Below are 25,720 nucleotides of genomic sequence, written 5' to 3'. Positions count from 1 at the left end.
TCCTAGCCATAAGTTATGAGAAAAAAATTCAACAAGAGTATTTTAAGAAAATAATTTCCAGGAACATGTAAACTTTATATATTTTTAACTATGATATGAGAGAACGAGGAATTTATGTGGAAAAGGCAGATTGGGGCAGTGGGGAAGGAGATACAGGAACTTCTCACTGCCTTAAATTACACTATAATAATGTATTATTCTGATAAAAATATTCTTTATATCTATCCGGAGATGAACACTGATAGTAAACTGCTTTTATGGCGTAACAGAAGAGAAGAATGAGAAGAGAAATTTTGTAGTTTAATTTTCACTATTCCCCTGATTTCTTGAGAAGTCAGAGTCTATTGTTAGACTGCCATCTGTCTATTACATGGAGGTACTGAAGAGAGAAATGTTTATAAAGAAATCAAGTTACAAAGAATTTATGACTAATTCCTCAAAAACAACTGCAACAGAAACAAAAATTGACAACTGGGACCTAATTAAACTAAAGAGCTTCTGCACAGCAAAAACAAAAAACAAACAAAAAAAACCACAAAAAAAAAAAAAAAAACTATCAACAGAGGAAACAGAAAACCTACAGAACAAGAGAAAATAGTCACAAACTATGTATCCAACAATGATCTAATATCCAGAATCCATAAGGAACTTAATTCAACAGCAAAAAAACAAATAACTCCATTAAAAAGTGGGCAAAAGACAAGAACAGATACTTCTCAAAAGAGAACACACAAGCAGCCAACAAACATGACAAACATGGAAAAATGCTCATCATCATTAATCACAGGAGAAATGCAAATCCAAACCACAATGAGATACGATCTCACACCAGTCAGAATAGCTATTATTGCCGGGCGCGGTGGCTCAAGCCTGTAATCCCAGCACTTTGGGAGGCCGAGACGGGCGGATCACGAGGTCAGGAGATCGAGACCATCCTGGCTAACACGGTGAAACCCCGTCTCTACTAAAAATACAAAAAACTAGCCGGGCGAGGTGGCGGGCGCCTGTAGTCCCAGCTACTCCGGAGGCTGAGGCAGGAGAATGGCGTAAACCCGGGAGGCGGAGCTTGCAGTGAGCTGAGATCTGGCCACTGCACTCCAGCTCGGGCGACAGAGCAAGACTCCGTCTCAAAAAAAAAAAAAAAAAAAAAAAAGAATAGCTATTATTAAAAAGTCAAAAAACAGCAGATGCTGGAGAAGGGGCAAAGAAAAGGGAACATTTATGTTGTTGGGAATGTAAATTAGTTAACCATCTATGGAAGGCAGTTTAGAGATTTCTCAAAGAACTTAAAGCAGAACTGCAATTTGACCCAGCAGTCTCATTACAAGTATAAAACAAAAGGAAAATAAATCTACCAAAAAGACACATGCACTCATATACAGCACTATTCACAACAGCAAAAACATGGAATCAACCTAGGTGCCCATCAACAGTGGATTGGATAAAGAAAATGTGGTACATATAAACCATGGAATATACACAGCCACAAAAAAGAACAAAATAATATCCTTTGCAGCAACAAGGATGCAGCTGGAGGCCATTATATACTAAGTGAATTAATACAGAAACAGAGAGCCAAATACTGTGTGTTCTCACATATAAGTAAGAGCTAAACACTGGGTACACATGGATATAAAGAGGAGAGTGACAGACATGGAGGACTACTAGAGTGGGGAGAGAGAAAGGGGGCAAAGACTGAAAAACTAACTACTGAGTACTATGTTCAGTACCTGGGGATGGAATCAATCACACCCCAAAGCTAAGCATCATGCAATATACTCATGTTAACCAACTAGCATATGCACCCCCGAATATAAAAATTGAAATTATAAAAAATAAAATTAAAATAATTAATCACCAAGTTAGTTATTTCAGCTGTAGGCCTGAGACCAGCCAAGTTTATTTGATCACAGGATCACTAACCTAGTTGGCTCCCACAACTCTCTTCTCCTTACAGTTAACTACTTTGCTCCACAACTCCCAAATGCCAAATATTTAGAGCTACTACCTTGTTCTCTCTTCATGGTATCTGCTACTTCAAATAGGCAGATATTTGGTCCCAGTTTTTAAGCTCCTAGACATACAGGCTGCACTAGTAGGATACAGTGTCTCAACACTAATCCTTCAACTCATATATAGGTAAAGACAACTTAAACCACTGCAGAGTTCAGTCTAAGACTTCACTTTCATGCACAAGAGAGACAGAAAGAAAACAAAAGAGGTGATACAAACTGTACATAATATAAAGGACACCTAAAGTAGATAATTGCAGATTATGAAGAATCACAAAGGAAAAAGATTAAATGATTAAAATAGTTTTATTGTATAATATTGACTGAAACTTAACTACAATCACACTTGATCATCTGAAATGTTTCCATTTATTCCCATACAGTTAAGTGAAAATATTACGGTGGCTTTGAGATTAGACATATCTAGGTCTGAATTCCAGTTCTCCTACTCATTTTAAAAACTATCAACTACATTGCAAGCCTGCTCAAGAATTCAGTTAGCTAACACATGTAGTTAAAATAATAGAGTTTAGGTATATACAAGTAAATAAACATTAGTTTTTCTTTTTACCTTTCCTCCCAAATACCAGACAGCACAGAGTAGCTTGCTTATAATTAAAGATTCATCAGATATTTACTGTAATTATGAGTACTTGATTAGACTCATCAATTGAGGAAAGAAATTCCTTTGAGTCAATTAGTCAGGTAAGTGACTGACAAAAGGACTAACGACATGACATTTTCCAAATCACTGTTCCATGATAAAGACAACATTCATTAGACTCACTTTCTTCCAGCTTTAAAGAAACAGAAGGATTGTTTCCTGTTTCATCCACATTTCCTTCACCACCTCCCCGAGATCTTGAATTCCACACCTTAATCACTTCAACATCATTGTCACTGCCACTTCCACTTGAGCTACTATCTTTTTTTCCCTTTTTCCCTTTTTTCTTCTTTCTAAAAAAAAAAAAAATTCAGATTGTTAGAAAAGCATAGGAAAGATATAAATGCCAATTATAAGAGGTCAATCAGCAAGTAGGGGTTTTAACTTTGTCAATACAGTAGAGCACGAAAAAGTATTCAATTTACTTTGTATAATCATCGGAGCTTAAACTCATGGAGGTTTCATCAGAATCTGAGGCTATAAATTCATCCATACTGTCTTCGTCAAAATAACCCTAGAGAAAAAAAATGACCACTATTTTAATAGAATATCTCAAATTATATTGGAAATTATAATGATGTTCATTTAAGAATAAGTTAATTGGCATGAGCTAAGGAAGGACTGAGGAACTATTACAGATTTTAGTAGACAAAGAAGACAGGACAGATATGCTTACTAAATGCAATAGGAGGTCCTAGATTGGATCATGGAAAACAAAAAAGACCTAAGTAAAAACAATGAAGAAATCCAAATAAAGTCTGCCATTTAGTTAATAGTATTGTACCAAAGTTAATTTCTTAGTTTTGATAACTTTACTAATGCAACATGCTGATATTAGAGGAAACTGGGTCAAAGGTATAGGGGAATTCTCACAACTATTTTTGCAACTTTTCTATAAGTATAAAATTATTTCAAAATAAAAAGTTTTTAAAAATGGGCTCAACAAAATAACATTTAACATTCCTTCTATAATCATAATATATGCAAGACATAGAAGTTAGAAATAAGACATAGAACAAAGCAATAGAAAATTTGAATATATAGTCTGTAGGTCAATTTTTCTTCTAACTTTATTCTGCTTTCAATAGATGCTTTTAAACTAAGTTACCTGACTTACCTTATTTTCTTTGCTAATGTAGTCTAGCTGCAAACACCAAGGATGAGTCCATATTCTACTCAACATCTGAAAATCTTGGAAAAGCTTTGCACCTGCCTTTCCTCTTCCACCTTCACTATTATTGCCCACACCTGATCAAAAGAAATATTGTTAAAGACACAAAAATTGTCTATATCAACCAAGTTTCTAGATTAGGAGTTTTAATCTTGTGACATAAACCCTTTTGGCAGTGTAGAGAAGTTTATAAACTCTCTTTCTTAGAATATCGTTTTGAAACACGTAAAACAAATAGGATTACAAAAGAAACCCATCATATAGAAATTATCAAAATATTAAAGAACAAATTTGTACTACAGAAATATGTGCTTTGTAAAATTAATGCATTAAGTAACAAAATATGCACAGGTTTAATAAATACCTAATATTCTGAAGTATTGATAAACATAAATGATTTTGAGGTATCAGGAACAATATGTAAAAATAAACAATATGTAAAAATAGTTCTGATTTCTATTGGTAACAAAGTCATGGTTATCACTAACACTACTATAGATTGCTGCCTCTATTCATCACTGGGAAAAATGCTGCTGCTTTAGCTAGAGGTTAAGGGAAATTAATACATAACTTTTTTCTTATCCAGGTACATATAATCACGTCAATTCTATCCATGGACCCTAGATTACAAACGCCTGTTATAAATAAACTTCGCTCCATGCAGATCATCCTTTACTGACTCTCGTCAACCATGCTCACTCAAAAAAAATTACTTCTAGGGCAGTGACAGTAGCTCACACCTGTGATCACAGCACTTTGGGAGGCTGAGGCAGGAGGACCGCTTGAGGCCAGGAGTTCAAGACAGGCCTGGACAACACAGCAAGACTCCATCTCTACCAAAAAAAAAAAAAAAAAAAAAAAAAAAAACCCAAAAACATTAGCCAGGTATGATGGCACACAACTATAGCCCTAGATACCCTATATATTTGGGAGGCTGAAGTGGGATAATCACGTGAGCCCAGGAGTTTGAGGTTACAATGAGCTATAATTGCACCACTGCACAAGCCTGGGTGACAGAGCAAACCTTGTCTCCTTAAAAAAAAAAAAAAAAAAAAAAGATCTTCCAAAAATTATGCTTTTGATGTACATAAAATGTAAATATTAGCATTGCTCTATCCAGAATAATTTCAACAGAATTATCATTTTCCTACAAAACATAAAGAAAATGAATGCACACTGCATTAATATAATAATATTATCAAGAAAGTAACATGCAAAAGAACAAAACTGATCAAAAGGAAGAAACAGCATTTAAGCAATAACATATTTTCCTACCCACGGTTTTAAACAATGTAAGTTGTTTAAATAATTAGCAAATTTTGCCTCCATGAGTGAATGATAGAAAATTTAGTAGTGACATGAAACACTAATAATGCATAAAAACCTGCCGATTATTATTTCGCCTGATAGAGGTATTTCTATTGTGTAACAGAAATCACTGCTATGAAAATGAGGTATATAATTTCTTGGCATACAGCTGTTCACAATATTCACTTATAATTCTTTTTATTTCTGTCAGGTCGGTAGTGATATTCTTTTATTCCTTACTTTAGGTCATTTTTCTTTCTTTTTTTTTTTTTTTTTTTGATACAGGGTCTTAACACTGTCACCCAGGCTAGAGTGAAGTGGTGCAATCACAGCTTACTGCAACCTCGAACTCCTGCGGGCTCAAGCCATCTGCCTGCCTTAGCCTCCCAAAAGCTGGTACTACAGGTGCATGCCACCAGGTTTGGCTAATTTTTTTTTTTTTTTTTTTTTTTTTGTAGAGACAGGGTCTCGTTTTGTTGACCAGGCTGTTCTTAAACTCCTAGCTTTAAAGGATTGTTCTGCCTTGGCCTCCCAAAAGGCTGGGGTTAACAGGCATGATTCACTGTAGCCAGCCCTTATTTTAGCTGTGCCTTTTTTTTTTTCATTACTTTGTAAGTGAAGGAAGGTTTGTCCATTATGTTAATCTTTTCAAAGAACCTACTTTTGGTTTCAATGATTTTCCCTACTGTTTTTCTGTTACCATATTTCTTTATTATTTCCTCCCTCTTGCTTGTTTTCGGTTTAATTTACTCTTATTTTACTTTCTCAAAGTAGAAGGCTGGATTATAAATTTGAGATCTTTCTTCTTTTTTAATACAGGTATTTACCACCATACATTTCTCTCTAAGTATTACTTAAGTTATATCCCATATTCTAGAACCCTGTGTTTTTGTTTTCATTAACCTCTAAGCATTTTTCAATTTCCCTTGTGATTTCTTCTTTGGTCCATTGGTTACTTAGGTATATGTTGTTTAATTTACATGTATTTGTAAATTTTTAAACTTTCCTTCAGTTATTGGTTTCTAATTTCATTTGAATGTGGTTAAAGAAAATACTTTAGTATTAAAAGGAAAATTTTAATGATAAATGCCTACATCAAAAAAAAAAAAAAAAAAAGATCTCAAATAAGGAATCTATCTTTACACCTCTAGGAGCTAGAAAAAGAATAAGCTAAACCCAAAGCTTGCAGAATGAAGGAAATAATTATCAAAGCATTAGTAAATCAAATAATAGATGACATAGAGAAAAAATCTGGTTTTTTGGAAAAAAAAATAAGGAAAGCCAACAAATCCTTAGCCTATTAAGAAAAAAGTGAGACGACTCAAATAAATAAAATAGACATGAACACATTACAATTCAATGCCTCAGAAATAAAGAAGGAACATAAAGAACTAGTATGAAAAATTACATACCAAGAAGTTGAATAATCTACAGGAAATAAATTCCTACAAACATACAATATATCAACACTGAATAAAAAAGAAATAGCCTCAACAGACCAATTACAAATAAAGAGACTGAGGCTACTGGGGCTCTTATTTGGTTCCATAAGACTTTTAGGATTGTTTTTTCTAATTATATAAAAAATGACATTGGTATTTTGATAGAAATAGGCTTGAATCTGTAGATTGCTTTGGGGAGTATGGTCATTTTAATAATATTCTTTTTTTTTTTTTTTCCCTAGACGGAGTTTCGCTCTTGTTGCCCAGGATGGAGTACAGTGGCGCGATCTCGGCTCACTGCAACCTTAGCCTCCGGCTTCAAGCCATTCTCCTGCCTCAGGCTCCCGACGTGACTACAGGTGCCTGCCACCATGCTCGGCTAATTTTTTTTTTTTTTTTTGTATTTTTAGTAGAGACGGGGTTTTGCCATGTTGGCCAGGCTGGTCTCGAACTCCTGGCCTCAAGTGATCTGCCTGCCTCAGCCTCCCAAAGTGCTGGGATTACAGGCGTGAGCCACCATGCCTGGCCAATAATATTAATTCTTGAACAAAGCTGAAGGTACCACATTATTTGACTTCAAATTACCCTACAAGGCTACAGTAAACAAAACAGCATGGTACTGGTACAAAAATGGACACAAAGATCAATGAACAGAATACAGAACATAGAAATAGAGACAAATACTGACAGTCAACTGACCTTTGACAAAGTCAACGAAAACATATACTCAGGAAAGGACACTCTTTTCAATAAATGGTTCTAAGAAAATTGGATTCCCACATGCAGAAGAATGAAACTGCACCATTATCTCTAACCACATGCAAAAATCAACACAAGATAGATTAAAGACTTAAATGTAAGAGCTGAAACAATAAAAATACTAGAAGTAAACCTAGAGAAACTCATTCTGGACATTGCTCTAGGCAAATAATTCATCACTAAGACCTCAAAAGCAAAGTAACAAAAACAAAAATACACAAATGGGACTTAAATAAAAAGCTTCTGTACAGCAAAACAAATTATTAACAGAGTGAACAGACAATCTGCAGAATGGGAGGAAATATTTCCAAACTATACACCCAACAGGGGACTGATATCTAGAATTTACAAGGAACTCAAACAACAACAAAAAACAAAACAAATAATTCCATTAAAAATTGGGCAAAAGTCATAAATAGGTATTTTTCAAAAGAAGATATAACAAATGGCCAACAAGCATATGAAAAAATTCTCAACATCACTAAACGTCGGAAAAATGCAAATCAAAACCACAATGACGTATCTTCCCCAGTTAGAAAGGCTATTATTAAAAAGTCAAAAAATAAATGCTGGCAAAGATGGGGAGGAAAGAGAATATGTTTACACTATTGGTGGGAATGTAAATTAGCACAAACTCCATGAAAAACAGTAGGGAGATTACTCAAAGAACTAAAAATAGAACTAACATTTGATCCAGCAATCCCACTACTAGGTATCTACCAAGAGAAAAAGAGATCATTATTATCAAAAAGATTAAAAGAAAAGATACCAGCATTTATATGTTTATTGTAGCACTATTCACAATAGCAAAGCTATGGAATCAACCTAAGTGTCTATCAAAAGATCAATAAAGAACATGTAATATATATACACAGTGGAATACTATTTGGCCATAAAAAAGAACAAAAGCATGTCTTCTGCAGTAACAAGGATGGAACTGGAGGCCATTATCTTAAGTGAAACAACTGAGACACAGAAAGATAAATAGTGTCATGTTCTCCCTTATAAATGGGGCTAAATAATCTGAACACATGGATGTAATGATACACAATGGAGACTTGGAAGGGTGGGGGGAAAGGAGAAGAGTGAATGAGAAACTACTTAATGGGCAGAATGTACATTATTCTGTGGGTACACTAAAAGCCCTGACCTCACCACTACATAATATATCCATGTAACAAAATTACACATGTACCTCATAAATTTATAGCAACAAAATTAAGATGGCTCACGCCTGTAATCCCAACACTTTGGGAGGCCCAGGTAGGTGGATCACCCAGTGTCAGGAGTTCGAGAACAGCCTGGCCAACATGGCAAAACTCCGTCTCTACTAAAAATACAAAAAATTAGCCAAGCATGGTGGTGGGCACCTGTAATCCCAGCTACTTGGGAGGCTGAGGCAAGAGAACTGCTTGAACGTGGGAGGCAGAGGCTGCAGTGAGCTGAGATCACGGCACTGTACTCCAGCCTGGGAGACAGAGCAATACTCTGTCTCAAATAAAATAGAATAAAATAATTAAATTAAAAATAAAATTAAGAAAAAAGAAATAAGTAGTAATAAAAAAAACTTCCCAACAAAAAAAGAGCCCAGAACCAGATAACTTCAAAACTGAATTCTACCAAACATTCAAAAAACAATGAATACCAATTATTAAACTCTTCCAGAAAACAGAATTACAGGAAATACTTCCAAACTCTTTTTGCGAGGTAAGCATCACCCTGATACCAAAGGCAGACAAAGACACTGAAAGAAAAGAAAACTATAGGCCAATATCACTGATGAACATAGATATTAAAACCCTCAATAAAATACTAACTAACCCAATTCAACAACACATCAAAAATTTTATATGCCAGGACCAAGTGGGATTTATTCCTGGGATGCAAGGTTGTTTTAACACATGTAAAGTAGCCAATGTGATACATCATGTTAACAAAATAAAAGATGAAAATGACATAATCATCTCAATAGATGAAGAAAAAGCATTTGGCAAAGTTCAAAATCCTTTCATGATAAAACCTCTCAACAAAATAGTTATACAAGGCCGGGCACAGTGGCTCATGTCTGTAATATCAGCACTTTGGGAGGTTGAGGCGGGTAGATCATGAGGTCAGGAGTTCAAGACCAGCCTGGCCAAGACAGTGAAACTCTGTCTCTACTAAAAAAACAAAAAATTTAGCCGGGCATGGTGGCAGGTGCCTGTAAGGACAGCCACTCAGGAAGCGGAGGCAGAAAACTGCTTGAACTCCAAAGGCGGAGGTTGCAGTGAGCCGAGATCACACCACTGCACTCCTGCCTGGGCAATAGAGCGAGACTGGTCTCAAAAAAAAAAAAAAAAAAAAGGAAAAAAAAAAATAACTATAGAAGGAAATTTCCTCAACATAATAAAGGCCATTTATGAAACTCCACAGGTCATATCACACTCCATGGGGAAAAATTAAAAGCTTTACCTCTAAGATCAGGAACAAGATAAGGATGCCCACCTCTCATCATTTCTCTTTAACACAGTACTGGAAGTACTACCAAAAGCAATTAGACAAGAAAAACAAACAAAAGCCATCCGAATCAGAAATAAAGAATTAAAATCATCCTAGTTTGCAGAGGACATGATCCTATATATAGAAATCCCTAAGGACTCCACTAAAAAACTGTTAGAATAAGTTCAGTAACATTGGAGGCTACGAAATCAACATACAAAACTCAAGTTTCATTTCTTTACACGAAAATAACCAGAAAAAGAAAACAAGAAAACAACGCCATTTATAGTAGTATGAAAACAAACAAAATGCTTAGGAATAAATTGAACCAATGAAGTGAAAGATCTGTACACTGAAAACTGAAAACACTGACGAAAGAAATTGAACACAAATAGTCTAATTAAATTTTAGCAAAATTAATACTGTTAGAATGTATATACTACCCAAAGTGACATACAGATTCAACACAATCCCCATCAAAATTCCAAAGAAATTCACCTTGAAAAAAAGAAAAAGCAGGGCCGGGCGCGGTGGCTCAAGCCTGTAATCCCAGCACTTTGGGAGGCCGAGACGGGCAGATCACGAGGTCAGGAGATCGAGACCATCCTGGCTAACACGGTGAAACCCCGTCTCTACTTAAAAAATACAAAAAACTAGCCAGGTGAGGTGGCTGGCGCCTGTAGTCCCAGCTACTTGGGAGGCTGAGGCAGGAGAATGGCGTAAACCCAGGAGGCGGAGCTTGCAGTGAGCTGAGATCCGGCCACTGCACTCCAGCCTGGGCGACAGAGCGAGACTCCGTCTCAAAAAAAAAAAAAAGAAAAAAAGAAAAAGCAATCCTAAAATGTGTATGGAACCACAAAACACCCCAAATAGTGAATACAATTGTGACAAAGAAAATCAAAGGTGGAGGCATTTTCTAGTTTCAAATTATATTACAAAGCAAAGTAATTAAAACATTATGGTCGTCAGGTGTGGTGGTTCATGCCCGTAATCCCAGCACTTTGCCAGGCCAAGGCACGTGGATCGGTTGAGGTCAGGAGTTCGAGACCAGCCTGGCCAACATGGTGAAACCTTGTCTCTACCAAAAATACAAAAATTAGCACTCTAGCCTGAGTGACATAGCAAGACTCTGTCTCAAAATAATAATGATAATAGGGGCCAGGCGTAGTGGCTCACGTCTGTAATCCCACCACTTTGGGAGGCTGAGGTGGGCAGATGACCTGAGGTCCTGAGTTTGAGACCAGCCTGGCCAACATGGCAAAACCCCATCTCTACTAAAAACACAAAAATTAGCTGGGCATCGTGGAGTGTGCCTGTAATCTCAGTTACTTGGGAGGCTGAGGCAGGAGAATAGTTTGAGCCTGGGAGGCAGAGGTTGCAGTGAGCAGAGACTGTGCCATTGCACTCCATCCTGGCCTACAGAAGGAGACTCTGTCTCAATAATAATAATAATAATAACAACAAGAACAAGAACAATAACATTGAATACAAAAGGACTAAATTCTACAATCGAAAAACACAGACTGGCCAAATGGATGTAAAAACAACAGCCATTGGTCAGTTGTCTACCAAGAAATACACTTCTCCTATAAAAACACACATAGACTAAAGTAAAGGGATGAAAAAAAAAATACTCCATGCCAATGGAAACTGAAAAAGAGCCTATAAAAAAGTCACTATACTTAGACAAGATAGATTTCAAGATAAAAAACTGTAAGAAGAGACAAAAAAGGTCACTATATACTAATAAAGAGGTAAGTTCAGCAAGAGAATATAATTATTTTATTTATTTATTTAAAGACAGAGTCTCCCCCTGTCGCCCAGGCTGCAGTGCAGTGGCGGGATCTTGGCTTACTGAAACCTCTGCCTCCCAGATTCAAGCGATTCTCCTGCCTCAGCCTCCAGAGTAGCTGGGATTACAGGGGCCCACCACCAACCCCGGTTAATTTTTGTATTTTCAGTAGAGACAGGGTTTCACCATGTCGGCCAGGCTAGTCTCAAACTTCTGACCCAAAATGATCTGCCCACCTCGGTCTCCCAAAGTGCTGGGATTACAGGCATGAGACACCATGCCTGGCCAGGATATAATAATTTTAAATATATATGCACCCAACACTGGAGCAGCCAGATATACAAAGGAAACACTATTAGAGCGAGAGAGAGAGATAGGCCCCCAGTACAGTAATAGCTGGAGACTTCAACACCACATTTTCAGTGTTGGACAGATAATCCAGACAGAAAATCAACAAAGAAATATCAGACTTAATCTGCACTACAAACCAAATACACAAAATAGATATTTAAAGAATATTTCATTTAATGGCTGCATTATACATACTCTTCTCTCCAGCACATGGATCATTCTCAATGAGACACCGTATGTTAAGCCAAAAAAAGTATTTAAAATTCCAACAAATTGAAATCATATCAAGTATCTTCTCTGACCACAATGAATTAAAACTAGAAATCAGTAACAAGAGAAATTTTTGATATTCTAAACACATGAAAAGTAAACAATATACTCTTGAATAACCAGTGGGTTAGTGAAGAAATTGAAAAAGAAATTAAAAATTTCTTGAAACAAATAATAATGGAAACACAATGTACCAAAAATCTATGGGATACAGTGAAATCAGTACTCAGAGGGAAGTTTATAGCTGTAAGCACCAACATCAAAGAAAGTAGAAAAATTTTGAATAAACAACTTAACGATGCATCTTAAAGAAGTAAAAGCAAGAGAAGTAGAAAAGATCAATGAAACAAACACTTGGTTTTTGGAAAAGATAAAGTCCACAAACCTTTAGCCAGACTTCTTAAGAAAAAAAAGAGAGAATATCCAAATAAATGAAATCAGAGATGGAAAAGGAGACATTAAAACTGATACCACAGAAATTTAAATGACCATCAGAGGCTACTATGATCAATTATACGCCAATAAACTGGAAAACCTAGAAGAAATGAACAAATTCCTAGACACATGCAATCTACTAAGATTGAACCAGGAAGAAATCCAAAACCTGAACAGACCAATAACAACTAATGAGATCAAAGTAATAATAAAAAGTCTCCAAAGCAAAGAAAACCTAGAGACCCCAATTTAACTAAATAATTTTCATTTTAGGTTCAAGGGTACATGTACAGGTAAATTTACCCAATTTATGTGCACGTGTACCCCTGAACCTAAAATGAAAATGTAAAATAAAATAAACATATTATGGCATGTAAAGTCCCAACCCCACCCCCCAAAGAAAAATAAAAAAATGAAAAGCCAGGTACCTAATACCTTCACTGCTGAATTTTACCAAACATTCCAAGAAGTACTAATTCCAATCCTCCTCAAACTATTCTGAAAAACAGAGAAGGAATACTTCCAAATTCTTTCTGAGACCAGTATTACAATGATACCAAAACCAAAGACACATCAAAAAAGAAAAACTACAGGCCAATATTCCTCATGATTATTCATACAAAAATCCTCAACAAAATACTAGCAAAACAAATTGAACAACACATTAAAAAGGTCATTCATCATGACCAAGTGGGATTTATCCTAGGAATGCAACGATGGCTCAGTTTATGGAAATCAGCCGAGTGCGATGGCTCATACCTGTAATCCCAGCACTTCGGGAGATCGAGGTGGGAGGATCCCTTGAGCCCAGGAGTTCAAGACGAGCCTGGGCAAAAAAAAAAAACCTCAACTCTACAAAAAAAAAAAAAAAAAAAAAAAAAAACATACATACATACATACACACATATAAATATATATACACACACGTATGGAAATCAATGTGATACATCATATCAACAAAACGAAGGATAAAAACCATATTATTTCAATTCATGTTGGAAACGCATGTGATAATATTCAACATCCCTTCATAATAAAAAGCCCTAAAAACCTGGGTATCAGAGGCACATACTTCAACATATTAAAACTGTATACGACAGACCCACAGCTACTATCATACTGAATGGGAAAAAAACTGAAAGTCTTTGCTCTAAGATCTTGAACACTACAAGGATGCCCACTTTCACTACTGTTGTTCAACATCATACTGGAAGTCCTACTAAGAGTAATCAAAGATAAAGAAACAAAGCACATACAAATGGGAAAGGAAGAAGTCAAATTATCCTTGTTTGCAGATGACATGACCTTATATTTGGGGAAAAAAAAAAAAAAACAAACTAAAGACTCCACCAAAAAAATTATTCAAACTGATCAATAATTTTTCAGTTAAGTGGCAAGTAACAAAATCAATATACAAAAATCATTGGCATTTCTATATGACAACAATGAACAATTTGAAGAAATCAAGAAAATAATCTTATTTACAATAGCTACAAATAAAATAAAATATTCAGAAATTAACTGAATCAAAGAAGTGAGGCAGGGCACAGTGGCTCATGCCTGTAATTCCAGCACTTTGGGAGACCAATGCGAGTGGATCACTTGAAGCCAGGAATTCAAGACCAGCCTGGCCAACATGGCAAAACCCTGCCTCTACTAAAAATACAAAAATTAAAGGAGTGTGGTGATGCACACCTTTAATCCCAGCTACTCTGGAGGCTGAGGCATGAGAATCACTGAAACCAGGAGGCAGAGGTTGCAGTGAGCCAAGATCGCACCACTGCACCCCAGCCTGGGTGACAGAATGAGACTCTGTCTCAAAAAAAAAAAAAAGAAAGAAAGAAAGAAGAAGAAAGAAGAAAGAAGAAGAAGGAGGTGGAGGAGGAGGAGGAAGAGGGGAAGAGGAAGAGGGAGAAGAGAAGAAAGAAGAAAGAAGAAGAAAGAAGAAAGAAGAAGGAAGAAGGAAGAAGGAAGAAGGAAGAAGAGGAAGAGGAGGAGGAGGAGGAGGAGGAGGAGGAGGAGGAGGAGGAGGAAGAAGAAGAAGAAGAAGAAGAAGAAGAAGAAGAAGAAGAAGAAGAAGAAGAAGAAGAAGAAGAAGAAGAAGAAGAAGAAGAAGTAGTAGTAGTAGTAGTAGTAGTAGTAGTAGTAGTAGTAGTAGTAGTAGTAGTAGTAAAAGAACTCTACAATGAAAAATATAAAACATCGATGGAAGAAATGGAAGAGGACACCAAAACATTGAAAGACATTCCATGTTCATGGATCAAAAGAATCAATGTTGTTAAAATGTCCACACCACCCAAAGCAATCTTCAGATTCAAAGCAATCCCTGTGAAATAAATACCAATGATATTCTTCACAGAAATTGAAAAAACTATCCTGAAATTTATAAGGAACCATGAAAGACCCAGAATAGTGAAAGCTATCCTGAGCTAAATGAACAAAACTGGAGGAATCAGATTACATAACTTCAAAGTACACTACAGAACTACTGTAATCAAAACAGCATGGTACTAGCGTAAAAAAGACACATAGGCCAAAGAAACAGAATAGTAAACCCAGAAACAAGTTCACACACTTACAGTGAATGCATACTCTACACAGGTGCCATGGACATGCATCGGGGAAAGGATAGTCTCCTCAGTAAGTGGTGCTGGGAAAATTGGATATCCGTATGCAGAAGAATGAATCTGGACACCTATCTATTGTCATATTCAAATGGATTAAAAACCTAAATCTAATACCTCAAACTATGAAAACACTAAGAGAAACCATTGGTGAAACTCTACAGGACATTGGATTGGGCAAAGATTTCTTGAGTAATACCTCAAAAGCAGAAGCAACCAATGCAAAAAAATGGACAAATGGGATCATATCAAGTTAAAAAGCTTCTGCACAGGAAAGAATACAATCCAAGAAAGTGAAGAGACAACCCACAGGATTGGAGAAAGTATCTGCAAACTACCCATCTGACAAGGGATTAATGACCACAATATATAAGGAGCTGAAACAAGTCAAATGGAAAAAAAAAAACTCTAACAATCTAATTTAAAAATTGGCAAAAGATCTGAGTAGACATTTCTCAAAAGAAGACATGCAAATGGCAAATAGGTATAAGAAAAGATAATAAGAAAAGGTACTCAACATCATTGGTCATCTGAGAAATGCTAATCAAAATTACAATAAGATATCATCTCACCCATTAAAGTGGCTTTTATCCAAAAGACAGACAAATGCTGGCGAGGAGGTGGAGAAAAAGGAACCCACATACACTACTGGTGGCAATGTAAATGAGTACAACCACTATGGAGAAAAGTTTGGAGGTTCTTCAAAAAAGCAAAAATAGAGCTATCATATGACACAGCAATCCCACAGCTGGGTATATACTCAGAAGAAAGAAAATCAGTATATTGAACAGATACTGGCACTCCTATGTTTGTTGCAGCACTGTTTACAACAGCCAAGATTTGGAAGCAACCCAAAGTTTATCAACAGATGAATGAATAAAGAAAATGTGGTAGATGTACACAATGGGGTAGTATGCAGCCATAAAAGAGAATGAGATCCTGTGATTTGAAACCACATGAAACAGCAAGAAAGACAAATTTCACATATTCTCACTTATTTTGGGGAGCTAAGATTCTTTTTTTTTTTTTTTTTTTTTGAGGCAGCTCTGTCATAAAGGCTGGAATGTAGTGGCATGATCACAGCTCACTGCAACCTCTGCCTCCCAGATTCAAGCGACTCTCCTGCTTCAGCCTCCTGAGTAGCCAGGATTATAGGCACATGCCACCACGACTTTTGCATTTTTTTGCATAGACAGGGCTTCACCATGTTGGCTAGGCTGGTCTCGAACTCCTGACCTTAAGCCATCCACCTGCCCGGGCCTCCCAAAGTGCTGGGATAACAGGCCTGGGATTACAGGTGGGGGTCACCATACCCAGCCAGGAGCTAAAATTTAAAACAACTGAACTCACAGAGATAGAAAATAGAACAATAGTTAATAGAGGCTGAGAAGGGCAGTAGGGCAGGGGGAAAGGAGAGATGGTTATTAGGTACAAAAATATAGTTAAGTAGAATGAATAAGAGCTAGTATTTTATAGAATAGGGTGACTACAGGCAACAATAATTTATTGTATACTTTAAAATAAATAAAATATAAATGACTTGTTTGTAACACATTTAAGGATGAATGCTTGAGATGGATACCTCATTTACCCTGATGTGATTATTATGCATTGTATGGCTGCATTAAAATATCTCATGTACCCCATAAATGTATACACCTACTATGTACCCACAAAACTTAAAACAATAATTTTTTTCTCTATATAATATCATGTCACTTGCAAATTGAAACAGTTTTACCCCTTCCATGACACTGTGGAATACTTTTAGTTTTCTGGTGTAACTGTCCTGGCCAGAACCTCTAGAAAATGTTAAATATAAGAGGCAAAAGTGACATCTTTGTTTTGTTCCTGACCTTAGGAGAAAGTCATTGAGTTTTACATTTCAATTAAATTCCTCTTAATAGCGTAAGACACACATCCAAAGACAAAAACTACTTAGCTGGAAGATATGTCAGAATATACTAACTTAATGCAGCAGAGTTAAAATGATCAGGAATACGGAAGAGATCTTAAGAGACGTGGTTGATGGAGTAAGAAGAGCTGATAAATGTCATATCAAAACAGAGAGAAAGGGATAGAGCCAAATTTGAAGACGTAATTTAATACATAATACACATTATAGACACAATTCTACTAATTTGAAAATATTAGAGTGAACACTGAAAAGTATTTTGTGGCATTATCTTTTTGATCAATTTGCTATGCATTTTCATACACATCCTTTTTATTTCACAGAAATGGGTACTATTTCATCTTTATTACATAATATACTTATTCTGTATATTCCTAATTATTAACACACAATATTCCATGTTATAATATTTAATGTATCTTCCTGCATGGTATTAGATTATGGTGATATACCATAATATAAACTATCCCCAAAAGTTGAGGATTTGAGTTAATTTCCAAATTTTTGTTATTATAAATAATGCCACAACAGGTAACAGTTCACTTTAGGTCACAAGCTAGATAATATAATTCCAGCCATTAAAAAATATATATATATACACACACACAGTAATAAGCACAATGTATATGTATTGTGTGTTTATGTAGTGTGTGCTTATGACATTTAAGTGTCACACATACATTTTAAAAACTGGAAAGATATCAAATATTAAATAAGTAGCGGTTCCAAATTATAGTTTATGAGATTATAGGTAGTTTTTATTGTATCAGTGCCTTTCAATATTTCACATATATTTCACAATGAACACACACTGCTATTTCTGCAGCCAGAAAACTAAGCTTTGAAACAAACCCTGAGATTATCATCCTTTAATATAAATCTCTGCATACATTTCTGACCATTTCCTTTGGAAAAAAGCTTACAATTGAAATTAATTTTGAGGTCCCTTTCCAAATTACTGTCCAATTTATGCTACCATCATGAGGGCCCATTTCTCTGTAGCCTCAACAACACTTAGTATCATTTTATCTTTGCCAGTTTAGGAGTGTTCTGCGTTTAATGGTGATTCTGACAGTACAACCACATTTGGAAATTACTATTATACATTATTTTCGCAGCTTGAAGTACACTATTCCATTGTTAGTCATAATATTTTTAAACACTAAATTTAACTTAATATATTTTTTAAACTTATTGAAATAGCTAGATGAGGCTGAGCATGGTGGCTCACACCAGTAATCCCAGCACTTTGGGAGGCTGAGATGGGATATTACTTGGGCCCAGTAGTTCAAGATGAGCCTGGGCAACATAGCAAGACCCCATCTCTCTATATAAAAAATATTTAAATAAACATTTTTAATTAAAAGAAATAAAATTTAAAAAAACAGCTAGAAGAGAGAATTTTGAATGTTCTCATCACAAAGCAATGACAATTAAAAGAAATAAAATTTTAAAACATAGCTAGAAGACAGAATTTTGAATGTTCTCACCACAAAGCAATGACAATTGTTTGAAGTGACAGATATACTAAATTACCCTAATTTTATCATTACACAATGTATACACGTATCAAAATACCACTCTGGGCCCATTAATATGTACAATTAATGTGTCAATTAAAAACAAAATGAAACTTTCAAGTATTTTTCTGATTATGGAAGTTTTACATATATGTATATTTCTTGGATTTTGTAATTTTGCAGAAATGTACATAACAAGTAAAATACAAAAGAATTAATATTTCCACCACTTAGAGAAAATCACCAAAGTTAACACTTCAGTGTTAATTTCTCCACGTTCCCCTTGTCTAGTTCACTCATCTCAGGTCTCAGCTCACCCCTTACCAAAGAAAAAAATTTGAAGCAATGATTCTTAAGCTGATGGTCCATCAGAATCACCTGTAGGGCTCATAAAAATGCAGATCCAGACCTTTTGAATCAATCTCTAAAGAGTGGCACTTGGGTCCATGTACTTTTAGAGACAAAAGCATATTACTGTGCTCCGTTTGGGGGTACTTCTTAAATTATGGTAAAATATACATTTAAAAAATTTACTGTTTTAAATGAGAACACATGGACACAGGGAGGGGCACATCACATACTGGGGCCTATCGGGGGGTTGGGAGCAAGGGGAGGAAGACCATTAGGACAAAAACCTAATGCATGTGGGGCTTAAAACCTACATGACAGCTTGATAGGTGCAGCAAACCACCATGGCACATGTATACTTATGTAACAAACCTGCACGTTCTGCACATGTATCCCAGAACTTAAAGTAAAATAAAAACAAAATAAAATAAAAAATTTACTATTTAACCAGTTTTTAAGTACACAATTCAGTGGCATTAAGTATAATCACAATGTTGTACAAAAATCATCACTCTCTATTTCTAGAACTTTTTCATCATTCCAAACAGACACTTAGTACCCATTAACAGTAACTTCCCACACCCTTCATCCCCCAGAACCTCGTAACCACGATTCTACTTTCTACTCAGAGTTTGACTACTCTAGGTACCTTTAAGCAGAATTATACAGTATTTGCCTTTTTGTGTCTGATTTCTTTCACTTAGCATTAATGTCTTCAAGCTTCATCTATGTGGTAGCAAATGTCGGAATTTCCCTCCTTTATGAGGCTGAGTAATATTCCACTGAAGTATGTCCATACTACATTTTGTTTATCCATTCATCCATCAGTGGACATTTGGGTTGCTTCCACCTTTTTTTTTGCCATTATGAATGATGCAACTATAAACATAAGTGTCTCAGTATCTGTTTGAGTTCCTGCTTTCAATTCTTTTGGGTGTACTTACAAGTGGAACTATTAGATCGAATGGTATATATTTAACTTTCTGAGTTACTACTACAACGTTTTTCACATCTGACATTCCTACTAGCAATGTACAGGGTTCCACTTTCTCCACATCCTCTTAAGCACTTATTTTCCTTTTTTTTTTTCATAATGGCCACAATGGGTGTGAAATGGTATCTCACTGTAGTTTTGATTTGCATTCCTCTAATGAGGAGATATGTTGAGCATTGTATATCTTCTTTAGAGAAATTTCTATTCAAATCTTTTGCTTCTTTTTGAAATAGACTGTTTCTTTGTTGTTGAGTTGCAGGAATTCTTTACATACAGTTGACCCCTGTCCACCAAAGGTTTAAACCTCATGGGTCCACTTATACACAGATTTTGTTTCAACCAAATGTTGATTGAAAATACAGTATTCACAGAATGTCAAACCCATGTTTGACTTTTCATATATGCAGGTTCTGTGGGATTTGTGTATGAGCAAATTTTGGTATACACAGGCAGGTCCTAGAACCAATCCCCCACATATACCATGGGACAACTATATTCTGCATGTGAATCCCTTATCAGATATATGTTTTGCAATATTTTCTCACATTTCATGGGCTATCTTTTCCTATGTTCTACTTTTTGCACAGTTGTCAAAATAAGACAGCATGTGGATTTTAAGTTTAAAGCCAGACTAATATTTAGTTATTAAAAAACTAAGTATCCACATGCTTATAAAACCTTAAGTGTTTACTGAATTGCAGAGACTTACATATTATTATAAACTTCTGATACCTGACAATAAAAGGCAAACCACAGAATTACACTGAAAAAAAGAGAACTAAGAAAAATTAAGAGGATTTTAGATTTCTTCAATATTCTTTAACAGCCAGTCTCTTAGGACTTTCATTCTGCAAATATTAAACATATTATAAATTATCACTAAAATTAACATGAAACTGCTGCTAATGTTAAAAACAAAATTTGGGTGAACTTCTTAAAAGTAACCATAGTCTAAAAAAGCCTAATGTAGAAACAAAAAATTTCTGGAATATTTAACAGATAAAATACCAAACATTTTAAATGCAAGTAAAATAGGCAGGTGATATTTCAAGAGAAATACTGTGAAGATCTGTACTGAGAATCAAGACAAGAGTAGCCATTAATATAATCCACTTGGCCTTTTATGAATGTTTTTCAAAGGGGTTATTTAACTCAGGTTATTCTACTCTACAGGTAATATTGCATTTGGTAAGGGGGAAACCCCACACTCTAAAACTTAAAGATTCATGGTACCAGATGATAATTTAACAATCGCATCTTTCAGATTTTAGCTATGGCAATTAGCACTTTAGATATTTACTCCTATCAATGACAGTCACAAACAATAAAGCAAAGCCCCCTAAATTCTTAAATAATTGCATTGCTCTCAAAAAGAGTAAGTTTTTTAAAATTTTTAAAAATTGATACATAATATTTATACATATTTTGGGAGTACATGCGATATTTTGTTACATCCATAGAATACGCAATGATCAAGTCAGGGTATTCAGGCTATCCATCACCTTGAGTATTTATCACTTTTATATGCTGGGAACATTTCGAGCCCTCTCTTCTAGCTATTTTGAAATATACAATGCATTGTTGCTAACTATAGTCACCCATTCTGCCATCGAACAGTAGAACTTACTCCTTCTATCTAACTACATGTCTGTACCCATTAACCAACCTCTCTCTATCCCTCCCTCAACATACACATACTTTCCAGACTTGGGTATCTATCATTCTACTATCTACCTCCATGAGGTCAACTAAAAAGGGTAGAGCTTAACATCTATACCTGAGCAGTTAACATTTGTGACTGGTTGTTGTTGTTGCTGAGACAGGGTAGTGCTCTGTTGCCCTGGCTGAAATGCAGTGGCACAATCATGGCTCACTGCAGTCTTGACCTCTTAGGCTCAAGCAAACCTCTTGCCTCATCCTCCCAAGTAGCTGGGACTACAGGTGTGCATTACTATACCTGGCTAATTTTTTTATTTTTTGTGGAGATGAGGTTTCACTATGCTGCCCAGGCTGGTTCTGAACTCCTGAGCTCAAGTCATCCTCCCACCTTGGCCTCCCAAAGTGCTGTGATTACAGGCATGAACCACCATGCCCAGCCTATGATTGGTTATTAAAGACAACCAATTCTATAAAATCTGAAAACACTATTGTGAGCATTTTCCCTAATATAAAACATTTTAAAAGGAAAAAATATTAAATGACCAAATTTATTACTCCTTATCACTCAGAGATTAATGAAAGACACATCTGAACATCCCTCTTTTAAACTACACAGCCACTCTCTCATTGGGATAACTATTTGGTTATTTAATTATGCCTGCAATTTTTATTATTCAAAAAAGAATAGTATAGTAAATCTACCAGCTTCTGATAGATATACAAATGAAAATGTGTGCTTTATCGGAACTGATTTTCTTCCAAAAGTCAATACAAAAATTGTTTTTATAAGAGCAAAAAAGCAGTTCCATAAAATACTAAGATTCAAATACTGTTTTCCCCAGCAGAATGTTTCTTGAGAACCATCATCATATTACTCTTTAGGATGCACTGCTATTACAAAAACAGTACCACTTTAGCTATAATTATCATTTTAGTATGTGTGTACATACTTCCATCCTCCTCTATTTTTTTGATCAATTACTGTATTCACAATGGGCCAAAGAGCACCCTCTAACCTGTATCTCCTAATTAAATATGTAATATCATTTGGGGAAATGTACCAGAATAAGTGACCAACAAGTAAGAAATCTCACTCCAGTCCAAATGTTTTGTTGTGTGAAGACAGACATCTTCAGGCACAGAGGGACACAGACACACACACACACGCAAAAGCTTATTGATGGTAAAACAATAACTACTCATTGTATTTTTTTTAAAGCATAGAAAAATACAAGAAATAAACTAGAAGGTCTTCATAACAAAAACCCCCAGAAAACAACTTCTGTTAGCATTTTGGTGTATTTTAGGCATTTGTGTGCATTGTTATAACAACATGGAGTGCATAACAACATGGAGTGCATACTACATGCCTTGCCTTCCATGTTACCTTTTCTGCCTTCAACCTTTGTTAATTAAATAACTGAGAAACAAACTCATGAATTTAACATATATGCCTTTTATTATTAATGTGGGTGAATACTTTTTAAAAAGTACTCTGGAATTCTGTATATCTTCTTTTATGGATTTATTCACATTCATAATTTTTCTGAAATAAAAGCTCTTTACAAATTAAGGGCATTATTCATATGTGCTGTATATCTTTTTCATCAGTTTGCTTCTTGATTTTAATTTTGACAGCACCAGTGTTTTTTAATTAGAAATATTTTATGCTTTTAAGCATACCCATTTTATTCAAATGCAAAACTGAAAAAGAACAGACATAGTAAGACGACTGGAATAATCTTTGGAAAAAGAATGTATTTATAAAGAAGATGAAATCAACAAGGTGTATTGGTTACCTGTTAAGTGATCTAAGTAGTACTGATAGAGCTTGCACTGAATAGGAGTCATTCTCACAGCTAACACATATTCGTGTTTTGGAGGCAAGAATTTTGTTAATGCTGTATAATCTTTCCTCTGTAATTAACAAGAAAGAGAATGAAAATTAATCTAAATATTTAACAGGAATGAACTACAAATTCTCATTGCTTATAACTGAAATATACATATAAATAAATAGGCACTAACCATATAAGAAAACATTTTCTTAAATATATTTACCCTTTCTAAACCCATAATTTGCTACACAATGTATTTCATATGACTATACGATATGGTACACTGGTAAAAAAAATACTTCCACACACCAGGTAGGTTTTAAATTGAAGCAGTCACATTACGAAGTGAGCAATTTTAAGTTTTCGAAATAGTCTTCTCTGTACAGAAACAAAAATAAAAAAAGGTGTGGAGAGGATGTAGTAGCGAGTGCTAGCAAAATGACTTGCTTTAATCATATAGTAAAACCTAGGAATCAAAGCCTAATGCAGTCTGAGTTGGCTTCTGAGAAGGATATGCTAATATGTCAAACAATAACATAATTTTAGAGGGAATATTTGCCCAATTAGGAAAGCAATCCATCTACAAGCACTCTTGAAACCATTTTATTATAAGAATAGAAAAATAGAACACCAGTGTGCTAAATAGAAATTACTACTTAAACCAGAAGGAAAAATGCTGCCTGGGTAGTAGTGGCAATACAGAAACAGAGTACTTGCTAGCACGTGTAGCCAATCTGACCAAATGGAACAACTACTCCTTATAATGACGGCAAGTACAGTCAACCCTCAGTATCTATGGGAGACTGGTTCCAGAACCCACCCCCACCTCCACAGATATCAAAATCCATGAAAGCTCAAGTCACTTATATAAATAATGTAGTGTTTGCATATAACCTATAAACATCCTCCCATATACTTTAAATCATCCCTAGATTACTTATAATGCCCAACACAATACAAATACTATGTAATAGTTGTTATACTCTATTGTTTAAGCAATAGTGACAAGAAAAAAGTCTGTACATGTTCAGTATAGACACAGTCATCCATTTTTCTCTTAATTATTTTCTTTCTTTTTTTTAAGAGACAGGGTCTTACTCTGTCATTGAGGCTGAAGTGCAGTGGCATGATCTTAGCTCATTGCAGTCTTGAATTCCTGGGCTCAAGCAATCCTCCTGCCTCAGCCTCGCAAATGACTGAGACTATAGGTGCGCACCACCGTGCCTGGTTAATTTTTTAAAACTTTTTTTTAGAGACAGGGTCTTGCTCTGCCATCCAGCCTGGAGTGCAGTGGCATGATCTTAGCTCACTGCAGCCCTGAACTCCTGGGCTCAAGTGATCCTCCCACCTTGGCCTCTTAAAGTGCTGGAATTACAGGTGTGCACCACTGTACCTAGCCTCTGTCCATTTTATCTATTTTTTTAAATATTTTTGATCCATGGTAGGTTGAATCCATGGATACAAAACCCGCAAATATGGAGGGCAAACTATATATCCAACCAAAAGAATAGCCTGTCTCATTTGTTAAAACATCTCTAAGGCTATCATTAGTACCTAACGTTTGCAGAGAAAGTGCATATCTTGAGATCTATTAACTGCCAGCTCAGTCTCTAGATATTTAACCATTCATTAATATAGATTCACTGAAAATCTGTACGTAAACGACACCACTAGTCTGTTCAGGTTATTATATATAATTGAAAGTAACAAAACTGTTTCTCCAGGATTACTTTAAAAATGGCTCCTCTCTTAATTCGTACTGGCCTTTCCTATAACCATTTCAAAAATGTGAGATTTATAATACTATACTATAGAATTAGGGTGAGCATAGGAACTTTATCACAATAGTTGTGTTCCTCTTAAGGAACTCCCTATCTTAAGGATGAAAAATCTAAACATTAACATAATAAGGTATGAGGCTTTACACTTGGCAAATGAATTAACTATGTTTTAAACTTCTCAGCGGAACTTCTTTTTAAAAAGTTGAATGCAGCAGAAATTTTTGAAGACAATGCAAGGAGATATAACTGTAAAACTACTGAAAGAGTGGGAAAGAAAACACAAAATTATTAAACTTTAAGCTCAGAAAATATGTTGGGATTGTAATATAACAAAGTAAGAATATTTTACTACTATGGAA

The 25,720-nt window shown here is 35.4% G+C and overlaps 1 protein-coding gene across 8 annotated transcripts in view; it reads right to left on the bottom strand.

Annotated features, from left to right (window-relative positions):
* ATRX (ATRX chromatin remodeler) overlaps window positions 1-25,720 on the bottom strand; it is a 224,319-nt gene that overhangs the window by 95,373 nt on the left and 103,226 nt on the right. For all 8 annotated transcript variants that reach the window (XM_023202314.2, XM_026452141.1, XM_026452137.1 and 5 more), the window contains 4 exons: window positions 23,542-23,659; window positions 3,794-3,924; window positions 3,102-3,190; window positions 2,800-2,969 (listed from right to left, as the gene is read on the bottom strand). In XM_023202314.2, coding sequence (XP_023058082.1) covers window positions 2,800-2,969; window positions 3,102-3,190; window positions 3,794-3,924; window positions 23,542-23,659 — 508 coding nt within the window. The remainder of the gene's footprint in view (window positions 1-2,799; window positions 2,970-3,101; window positions 3,191-3,793; window positions 3,925-23,541; window positions 23,660-25,720) is intronic.

Source organism: Piliocolobus tephrosceles, chromosome 12 (assembly GCF_002776525.5).
Source record: "Piliocolobus tephrosceles isolate RC106 chromosome 12, ASM277652v3, whole genome shotgun sequence".
Taxonomy (NCBI): domain Eukaryota; kingdom Metazoa; phylum Chordata; class Mammalia; order Primates; family Cercopithecidae; genus Piliocolobus; species Piliocolobus tephrosceles.
This window is presented reverse-complemented; position numbering and strand designations above follow the sequence as displayed.